Source organism: Eutrigla gurnardus, assembly GCF_963514095.1.
Source record: "Eutrigla gurnardus genome assembly, chromosome: 4".
Classification (NCBI taxonomy): domain Eukaryota; kingdom Metazoa; phylum Chordata; class Actinopteri; order Perciformes; family Triglidae; genus Eutrigla; species Eutrigla gurnardus.
Window position 1 is genome coordinate 3,861,707 of NC_139918.1, and position 10,873 is coordinate 3,872,579.

Genomic DNA, 10,873 nt, shown 5'->3' on the forward strand with positions numbered 1-10,873 from the left:
AAAGATGAGCAGAACAGAGCAGAGATGTAAAATGTACAGATGTAAAAAAAATTAGACAATTTGTGAAGTGACTGCCAAATTAATGAATGTGACGAAGGAATTGGATCTAAAAGATGAAAAATGTGTCATCCCTCACAGTGAGCATAAAGACAAACTGTTATTCAATATCAAACTTTGGAGACTTTTCTACTGTAATGTAAAATCTTATGCTCAAATTAAGATTATTATTTGATTTGGTTGTGTAATTTATATACTTAAAGTATGACAAAATGTACAGTCTTCAATATTATGCTATATTTGTTCATAAGACATTAAAAGCTGCTTTCAGCATGTTTAACTCACATTCAAGGACTTATTGCCTCTATAACTACAACTGTGCTACATTTTAATGTTTTCGTAAGGCTAAATTTATCAGTAGCATTTAGTCACATGTAAGTCTTTGGTAAATGGTAAAAAACACATTTGAATTGCCCTCCTGTGATGTTTACTGGTAGGCTATTAGGGCATGCAGTACCAAAACCGGCCACAAAAACCCCACCAATATCAGGATTTTAAAAAATCACTGCGACAAATTGAGGCAAAACACCCTCCTGATTTTTAAATATGATTTTAACAAGAATATGATCTTTAAAAAAAAGTAAGTTTGGACCTGATACGTGTTGTCAGTTTTTTGGAATATGACTCTGAAGTTGGGCAAAGATGTGTTTACTTCCATTTTTAAGCCTTAATATCTGTGAAACTAATAATCTAAGAGAGACCATATTTTGTAGAATGTTTAGGCTAACACCAGAGATAGAGGCAGACGTGATAGAAGTCTTTTATCTGCAAAAATGGGAGCTCAGCCACTCTTCAAATGTACTACTTTATTTCAAAAAGCCTAATTTTAAGTACCTACCATACTAGGTTATCATTGAGCTACACCCCTGATATTTCATGTCTGGAGGCTATTAGTAACAGATATACACTGTAGAAAATTTGAAGGCCACAGGTGAGATAGTTTTCCAGATATTGCAGTTTAAAAATGGCTTTTCAGAGTATGATGCCAAAAACCGTCTAAACTACCCTTCATTCAATGACGTTTCATGAGGAAACTGTTGACAGTAGAGACCTAATATTTTGGATTTGTCCTAGTAACAAGTGTGTCTTTGTACTCAAATTTTTTCAGGACATTCTGAGATGGTCAGGTGGGAGGCATTTGATGAAATGACACGGAATGACCCATGTGTGACTTACTCCCATCTCTGTCTAGAGCATCACATTGTGTCTGCAATGCTTGGCTGCTCTCCAGGAGTTCAGTCTCTCTGCTCAGCAGCTGGTTTGTGGTCTCTGTCAGCTGCTGAGAGAGACCCTCCTTATCTTTCCTGAGTTGCAGGATTTGGGTGTCCCCCCGACGGACCCGCCATTCCAAAAGGGTCACCTTCTCCTGGTCTTCAGTGTTGCTTTGGTGCGAGAGCTTTTTTATTTCTGCCTCGTACCTTGCAGCCATCTCATCAAATCTCTGTAGAATCTTGGATCAAAGCCACTGCCTTTGATCACGTGATGTCAGATTCTGGAATCGAAGCCATTGCCTTTGATCCTGTGATGTCACTCTGTGATGTCATCAGAATGGACTATGAAAGAAAACATTTAAATAATGCACATCACACCGTCAGAATGGACATCACTGAAAAGGGGAGGTGGGGGGGTTCACATTTTGAACTTGTATTTGGGTTTATATATATATACACTCTTAAAACTGCTGGGTTGTTTTCCTAACCCACTTCCTGGGTAGCTGTGGGTTTTGAGCAGATTGGGTTACTTTTACCCAAGGTTGGGTTAATTATTTTGACCCAGCAGGTTGGGTTGAAGATTGGATTGGCGGGCTGAAGGGATGAGGCTGATCGCCATTGGACACAGCAACTACTTTTCCAGCTTCAGACAAGTGCATGAGGTGAGTAGAAAATGGCAAGAAAAACGAATGCATTAGGCTACAATATCTGCGTTTAAAAGCTTAATGTGGTAGCCAAATAGTTGTGTCGTATTTATTACTTACAAACCATAGTATTAGCTCACTTCACCTCAATTGCAACTCGAGCCGTTTTTTTCCGTTGCTTGCTAGCTAGCTAACTTGCTCGCTAGCTAGCTAAATTGCTCGCTAGCTAGTTATTTTCACCTGATGTATCAACATAATTGTTTTCTTATACGTTGTTGTATTTAGGTGGTGTGTGTGTGTGTGTGTGTGTGTGTGTCTGTGTGTGTGTAGCCTGTCGACGGTAAAACAACAGGAGTTAGTTTCAAACGAAGTCGGGTGAGTGCCGTATTTAGCACTCGTCTGGGAGTACAAGGTTGAGCAATCTTGCGTTTGCTAGTTTGAGTTGTATTGCTTGACTGTTTAACGTTAGTACGAATATTACGTTGGCTCCTTCATTCGTTCTGGTTAGTTTGAGTATGTGTGATGACGCTGTTTTGGCTGCGGGTAATTTCAGTAACGTTACAATTCCGCTAGCTCCTATTATCCTTATTAATACGTTTATGTGTGCTTAATTTAATTAAAACGCGTGTACTCCGCAGCGTTAGCATACACACAGCTGTGTGCTGTGCATTAGCTAGTGGTGGTGCTGCTTTGGCTGCGCTGCGTGACATCCCACTCGAGCGAGGAGTGTGTTGTTATCAAATTTATATTGCCTCAACATTGAATTATCCCGCTACGATGTACTCCGGTAGCCTGTGCAACAATATTTTCTGTCTATGGAGAATAGTGGGGCTAAGTATATTTATATTTGGGCTCATTGGTCTGTATGACTTTAACTATTTCTTGTCGCACGTTGCAGTAACTTCTCACTTCTTCCTCTCACTGAAAGTCCTCTTGGTAGTTTTCCTCACAGTACCTCAGACCAGAGCTTGCATGTTATTATTATAATAAAGGCAATGATTTGTTACTTATGGTATGTTTACTGTGTACATATAGCTTTTGTTTGGTGTTTTACATATTCTTATTTTATACTTATTTATATGTGGCACTAAAAATGTTTGTTTTCATTTTTGAAAGATGGATGAGTTTGTCAAAGAAAAGCTTCACGAGTGGAACCTGGCCGAGTTGATCCCAACTTTTGAAGGTAAAACACCTGAACACCTCACCTCAGTCTTTTGTTCAGTATCAAAGGAATACAGATTCTGAAAGTAGTATGGTTAAATTTCTACACATTTCAGTGTATGTCATGTTGTGTCTTGCAGCTCAACAGATAGACAAAGAGTCCTTCAGTCTGCTGGATGACAACAGCTTGGCCTCCCTCATCCCCCATGTTGGGCCACGACTTAAGTTTCAGCATAACTTAAAAAAGTTGCTAGAGGTACGCCTTGAGTCACAGGTCTCAACATAATGGGTTTTGTGTGCTTCAAGTGTAAAATGCTTGTTTAAGACTATTTTGCAGGACAAGCATGTAGCTGTCAGTCGATCTTCATTTCTTTTTTGTTGCTATTCCCATATGTGATTTTAATACTTGTTTTTCTAACTTTGTAATCTTAAGGATGCATGGTTCACGCCTGGGAGGAATCATAAACCAGCAACAGGGTTTTTGGAGGAGCTCCTCCGCAATGTACGGAAAATGCTCCGATGTGGCAAGCAGAAGAATTCAGCAGAGGTGCCTCAAAAAGAAACCCAGACCATTGTGCCAGGTACAGAAGGGGTCATGTCCTTATCTGTAATACATGTGAAATGCGACACATTGTCCAGTTTGCAACAAACTAAACTTGTCTCACTCAAATTTCACACTTTCACAAAGTTGTGTCCGTCTTGCAGGTCCTTAGAATTCTCTAATTTGTCACATATTGCAGAATCACCGATAGCTGGAGAGCGTGCCATCCAGATGACAGAGTGGCTAAAAAATAACATCTGGCCCCAATCCCAGGTTGTCCAGTAGATGCATAACACTGCCATCCACAGGGCACAGTGGATCCGTTCAAATGGCACGGTGCCAATTCCTCAGATCATTGCTGAGTTTCCTCGCTTAGTGGACACTCCAGGCATGGTGAGGTTTCCTCCTCAGAAGAAATTGTAAACAATCGATGATAGTTTATTTAACATCTGTCTATGTTTTCTCTTGTACGTAGATTTCTCAAGATTTCTCCCTCTTGCATCCGGAGGCTTCTGTCAAACTGACTGAAAACTGGAATCCTGTGTTCTCACAGAACATAATTCGCATGGCTAAGAAGGAGAAGCCTGCTGACACCAATCGAGATTTACAGATGGCAGGTAATCAGATTTTTTAATTTACTGATTTTGTCATTGGCAGAGTTATTAACATATGGCCATATATTTTGTCCATTCATCCTAACTTTCCATAGGAAATCATTTACACCTTCATAATCATCTTTTTGCCATCTGTAGCATTCTATAACACCTATTTTGTCATCTGCTATAGTTTGAATGGACCCCTATGGATCCAGTGAATAAATGTTCAAAATCTAACTTGCATGAAATAATGATTTAAATGTTTTATGTAACATTTTATTGATATTTTAATTTAACAGACAAAGAAGGGGATATCGCCTTGCTGCTGCTCCCCGTCCTCCTCCCAGCTGCACCATACAAAGTTTGGAGGAGAGTGTTCCGGCCCAGCAGCTTGGAGAGTCGAACAGCCTTCATTGATGTCCAGGCGGTGAGTTAAGGGTAGGGGTGGAATGGTTCACAAATCCTTGGTGCAATCCATACAGAGTTTTGGGGTCATGTTGTCTGTCACGGTTTTATATTTCTTTCAATTTGTGACACTCCAGAAGTAGTGTATATCTCCCTTCCTCTCTCTCTCTCTCTCTCTCTCTCTCTCTCTCTCTCTCTCTCTCTCTCATTCTTTCTCTCTCTTATTAAGATTGTACACTATATAGTGTACATCAGAATAAAAATAAGTTGCAATGGCTTAGAAATGGTGAATTCATAAATAATTAGGTTAAAAAATATATAGAATGCCATTATAAAGAGTATATACTGTACATGTATTGCACAGAAGGCATATAAGACACATCCTGGAAACCTACATCTACAGAACTCAGTCCAGTACATTTGTACAGTATTTCAGATTTTCCAACAGCCATATTATGGCTCTTGTACAAAATGCACTTTGAGGACACTGAAACACATTAAATATAGCTAAACCTGTTGTAATAACTTGTATCAATTTTGTTTTGTGTTTTTTTCTCAGCCTGGAACTAACATGGTGGAGTACCTTTCAAGGGTACCGACAAATTATCCACATGTTCTGATGCTGGGGGAGGAGCGTGAGTGTTCCCAAGCTTTTGTGGTCTTAAATGGGACCGCTTTGGAGCAGCCATCACTTCTCGGAGCTGTTGATGTATGCTTCAAGGCATATGTTTTTGATCTCGTCTAACCAAAAGCATGCACTCAGGTTTGGGAATTCATTCAATCAGTTGTATTTGAAATACCAGGCGATGTTTCAAACGTTGTGAAGCTCATGAGAGCACAACTCAATGCAATGCAATGCTAGAATGATAGGGTTCTGGTGTCTTTAAGTGAGGGTTATAGGGTTAGTTAAAGTTTTTATGATATAATGTTTGTTTTTAGTTGCGCAGTTTTAGCCGCTGTCCCAGATCTCAGAGTGTTGCCCTATCAAGTTAAAGTAAAATGTTTGGATGTAAAAATATATGTATATAGGTCTTTATTATATTAATATTTCTAATATACTGTTTTACACTGTTGTGTGTGTTAAATTATATTGTACCAATAAAAGAATGTTTGGAAGAGTATTTTGTTGTTTCCTCATTTAATAGTAATTTATATCAAATTATATCTACTGAAGTTGAAGTAAATTAAATGTAACATTCTTAGAAAATGTTGGTAATAAAATTAGTATTATTTTTAACCACAGCTATACTGATAACCTGGTAACCCATTTCTTGGTAGCTTTTACTCATCAGCATGAGTAGTTTTAACCCCTTGTTGGGTCAAAATCTTGACCCAGCGTGCTGGGTCAAATCCTCAACCCAATGCACTGGGTATAAATAACCCAGCATTGGCTCGGTCCCTTTTGAACCCAGCGCTGGGTTAGCAATTTCACCCAATTTGGGTTAGTTTTAAGAGTGTATATATATATATATATATATATATATATATATATATATATTTACTGTATATATACCCAAATACAAGTTCAAAATGTGAATGAATGAAATCATTCCATTCCACCCCCACCTCCTCTTTTATATAGTATATACAGTGATGAACACTAAGCAACCGTGCTGCTGAATGAGGGGGAGGGTGGAGCAGGAGTGGGTGGAAGGAGTGGTGAGGTAGATGGTGAACATGAAACATGATGATGTTTTATTATAAATATATAAGTAGTTAGAATTAGCTCCATGCTGCATTAGCATTCAATTAATTCAGAAACGGGTCATTCTTCATGATAAATACTTCAAGTATAGTTTGATACCAATGATTAAATTCAATAATTGTTACACGTTGATTGATTTACTTTTTCTTGGTAGAGAGCATTCTTACTTCTTCTTGAATATTCAATTCAGTTTCATTTATACTATACCTCCCACATAGAGCAGGACTAGAACGTTAAGATATAATATACACTCACCGGCCACTTTATTAGGTACACCTGTCCAACTGCTCGTTAACGCAAATTTATAATCAGCAAATCACATGGCAGCAACTCAATGCATTAAGGCATGTAGACATGATCAAGACGATCTGCTGCAGTTCAAACCGAGCATCAGAAAGGTGAAAGGTGGAAGAAAGGTGATTTAAGTGACTTTGAACGTGGCATGGTTGTTGGTGCCAGACGGGCTGGTCTGAGTATTTCAGAAACTGCTGATCTACTGGGATTTTCACGCACAACCATATCTAGGGTTTACAGAGAATGGTCCGAAAAAGAGAAAATATCCAGTGAGCGGCAGTTCTGTGGGCACAAATGCCTTGTTGATGCTAGAGGTCAGAGGAGAATGGCCAAACTGGTTGGAGCTGATAGAAAGGCAACAGTAACTCAAATAACCACTCGTTACAACCGAGGTATGCAGAAGAGCATCTCTGACCTTCCGCTTCACCTACAACAACAAGGACTTTTCCTTCGACACAGCAGAGGAGGCTGAAGAAAGAGGCTAAAGAAGGAAAAAGCTAACATTTTTATTTTCAAAAATATTGGCAAAATCACTTGAGAACTACTTGCCACTCTTAATCGGAACAGGCTTTATTAAAAACAGGAACTCTTATACCAATAGGGCTGGGTATCGTTTACAGTTTTTCGATACCGGTACCGATACCGGTACCGGAGTTTCGATACCGGTACCAAAACGATACTTTTTTCGATACCTATGTAAATAAAAGCACATTTCGTAATGCAATAGCCTGCAAAAGTTTTTACTATTATGCAAGTCTTTTTACATTAGTTATTCCAAATAGAAAGAGTCCAAATGTTATTCATTTAAGTGTGAAATGTTTATTGTTTCTTTATCACTTGAACAACTATTTAACTACTATATGAACTATTAAATATTTAATTAGAACTATTTACAAAGTGCAAAACATGCAAAAGTACTTCTAAATAAACAAGGTATGTGCATTTATGCAGTTAAAGAAAGCCAAAACAAAGTACTTTTAAATTAAATAAAACCAATGTGAAAAATGCAATGTTAAATATCAACTATTAAACTACTAAATGAACTATTAAATACTTAATTATAACTATATACACAGTGCAAAAGTACTTCTAAATAAAAAAAGGATGTGCATTTATGCAGTTTAAAAAAAAAGGCAATACGAAGTACTTTTAAATTAAATAACACCAATGTGCAAAATGCAATGTTAAATGGAAAAAAAAATTACTATAAAATGGATATTGTAAAACTAAAACGGCAAAGTAAAAACAGGAAGAAGCTTTAGCAATTCTTTTTCAAGAAAATTAGCATGTCTGCCTTCTCAGGCAAGAGACACGCACGCTCCTGGCTGATGGTGTCTCCTGCTGTGGAAAAGATCCGTTCTGAGGGTGTAGAGGATGCCTGGACACACAGGTACTTGCGTGACAGTTCAGACAGCGCTGCCAGGCTATCCCTCTTCTCCCACCACCAAGTTACTGGGTCCACGGAGGTCAGGGTAGCTGGTAGGCTCCTGTAAAGGTCAACCTCCTTCTGGACCTTTTCATTGGAGCTGACGTCCTCTGTGGGTGTTAGTTCTAGTGCTAGGTCCTCTTCAGCAAAGAGCTCCTCCAGAGCAGATAGCTTGGGCCTCTTCTGTGGACTCTGAAAAAAGAGAGTGAAGGATGAAAGAAAATATTTGAATGACATCAACTATTACTGTTCCATGGTAAAACAAGGTTGTTATTATTATTATTATTATTATGTGGATCTTACACATGCTGCCGTTGCACCCTCATCGGACGATCTATCTTCATCCTCCCTCTCCTCCTGGCGGACCACTACACCTGGATGCAGCTTTCACATGAAAATAACAGTTGCACATAAATATAGTAATTCAAATACAGCACAGAAGTCTACTGTAAATGATCATTAAACACCTGTTTTGCTAACTTGCGAACTAGCACGCTAACGTTAACGTCATCGATAACGTGGTTCACTCTTGTGCTTAACGTTAATGACGATATGCATGCTAAGATGTTAGCTAGCCATCAGGAGCGAACTAACGTTAGCAAGCTAGCTATAGATAGCTAATTAATTATTAACGTTAACGTTACCTGAAGAAGTTCCTTCTCCGGCATCATCTTCATCAGTCACCGACGACACTGTCAGGGTCGGAGATGTGGGTGGCATAGGCTGGGTGGCTACGGGCGTTGTGGAAGCGGACTGTGCCCCACCACTTGTCACCGTTTTTTTTTTCATGCAATCGAACACGGTGCAGCTCTGTTGTCTCAAGTTAATGCCGTGCACGATTAAATGCTTCATTAAATTAGAAGTGTTGCCCGTCTTGGCAGCTACCTTTTTATCGCAAATATTGCACTTTGCGCCGTCTTCCGTTTTTGTGAAATGTAGCCAGACCTTGGACCGTTGTTGTGACATTTTTTCCCTTCGTTAAATTTACTTCTGATGCTGTCCCGATGTGTACATTAGCTGAAGTGACGCATTTGTTTTTCCACTCTCAGCCAGTCGCTACCTAGCGATCCAATCAGCGGCCACGTTAGATTTTAGAACAGATATGGTGATTGGATGAGAGACGAAGTGAGATTACCGTAACTATTAATAAAAAAATTATAAAAATAAAAAAGTACCGAAAGTTGGCACCGAATGTTTTGACATCTTTCGGTGCTCGGTAGTACCGAAGTGATTCGGTCGGTGCCCAAAAAGTACCGACCTTCGATACCCAGCCCTATATACCAATATGACAAAATTACTTAACATCATTCAACAAGCAAATACTAATCAGGCACAAGGGCTTGTTATCTCACTCGACGCCCAAAAGGCATTTGATCGCGTGGAGTGGCCTTATTTATTCACCATCATGGAAAAATTTGGACTGGGGGAGGAGTTTATTAAACTTGCTAGGCTGATATATATTTCACGCAAAGCGAATGTACTTGTAAATGGTATAAATCATCAGAGTTTAAGTTAGGGAGGTCCACTCGGCAAGGGGAACCTTTTTCCCCGCTTATTTTTGCTTTGGTCATTGAACCACTGACAGAGGCTATTAGAAGTCATAACAGCATAGTGGGTTTCCAAAGTAAATCCTCAACATATAAGATTGCATTATATGCAGATGATGTTCTTATTTCTCTCACCAGCCCAGATGAGTCCATACCAGCAAAAGAAAAAACCTAGGAATAAAAACTTTACAGCTCCCAAAAGACAGTGGAGGTCTAGCATTCCCTAATATTATATTATACAATTGGGCCTGTCATAGCAGATTCATATATGAATGGGTTCACTGCTATTTAAAGGGAATAGAGGACCCATTCGAATCATGGGCTTGTGTCCCATTTAGATTACTAGGGGATCTCACAAGTAAAAAACTGCCCTTCCCGGGGTAAGGGACAATCCAATTCTTCAAAGCTCTATTAAGATCTGGCATGACATGCACAGGTTTGTAGGCAGAAAGGGTGCCTTTTCCTATTTGACTCCACTTATGGGTAACAGGGACTTCCTACCTGGTGTTGATAATGTTGTATTCTGCTCTTGACGGGAGAAGGGAGTGAGAGTGGTTGGAGATTTGTTTGATGATAATAATGTTCTCATGTCCTTTTCACAAGCACAAAACAGATTTGGACTTCCACAAAAAGACTTCTTTGCCTATCTCCAAGTCCGTCACTTTATTACTACAAATTTCAAGTCAACTCAAACTGAAACACCGAAGGGACCAATTGAGAAGTTTATAATTAATTTTACATTGAAAAAAGGTCTTATCAAATATTTTTATAATAGTCTTCAAAGTTGTAACCAACACAGTGTTGATGGGCTTATGAAGCGATAGGAAGTGTATATGATGAGGATGCTTGGAAAGGATGTATTCGGACAACTCACTCCCTGTTTCTCAGCAATAAATTTAAAGAAATACAATATAGAATACTTCATATGCAAGATTGGACACCTTATGAGCAAAATTGACTCTATAGATCACCATTGTGCCTTAAATGTAAACTAACAAGTGGAACATATACACTGCTTCTGGAGCTGTCTGAAAATATCAAAGTTCTGGTCATGTGTGTCTAAGGATGAGACAGCAATAATTAAAAAACACAAATGTAAAGATCCAGGCAAGTTTCTGATGTCCTGACGCCGCGCCTCACTTTCCCCTGGATTCTACAGCCGAGGACATGCTGCGATGCTAGCTGCAGCATCGATAACACTATGCCCTGCGAGAGCTGTCATAAAAACCAGCATGACATATCCATACTCTGGGAGAAGATAAAAACACTTACCGATGAGCTAATAC

At 39.1% G+C, this 10,873-nt stretch overlaps 1 protein-coding gene across 1 annotated transcript; it reads right to left on the reverse strand.

Annotated features, from left to right (window-relative positions):
• Positions 1-7,522: 7,522 nt before the first annotated feature.
• Positions 7,523-9,144, reverse strand: LOC311013060 (E3 SUMO-protein ligase ZBED1-like). Its single transcript, XM_084008957.1, has 3 exons — positions 8,685-9,144; positions 8,344-8,424; positions 7,523-8,232 (listed from the first exon to the last, which is right to left on the reverse strand). Exons 1-3 carry the CDS (start codon positions 8,715-8,717, stop codon positions 7,873-7,875), a joined length of 474 nt encoding a protein of 157 aa, XP_083865083.1. The 5' UTR covers positions 8,718-9,144; the 3' UTR covers positions 7,523-7,872.
• Positions 9,145-10,873: the final 1,729 nt, after the last annotated feature.

Bases quoted from the DNA above. Each gene is read 5' to 3' on its own strand.
- LOC311013060 (XM_084008957.1), bottom strand. From the start codon at position 8,717: ATGAAGATGATGCCGGAGAAGGAACTTCTTCAG. The intron at 8,425-8,684 runs GTAACGTTAACG...TTCATGTGAAAG, and splicing joins CGGAGAAGGAACTTCTTCAG to CTGCATCCAGGTGTAGTGGT. The intron at 8,233-8,343 runs GTAAGATCCACA...CTCTTTTTTCAG, and splicing joins AGGGTGCAACGGCAGCATGT to AGTCCACAGAAGAGGCCCAA.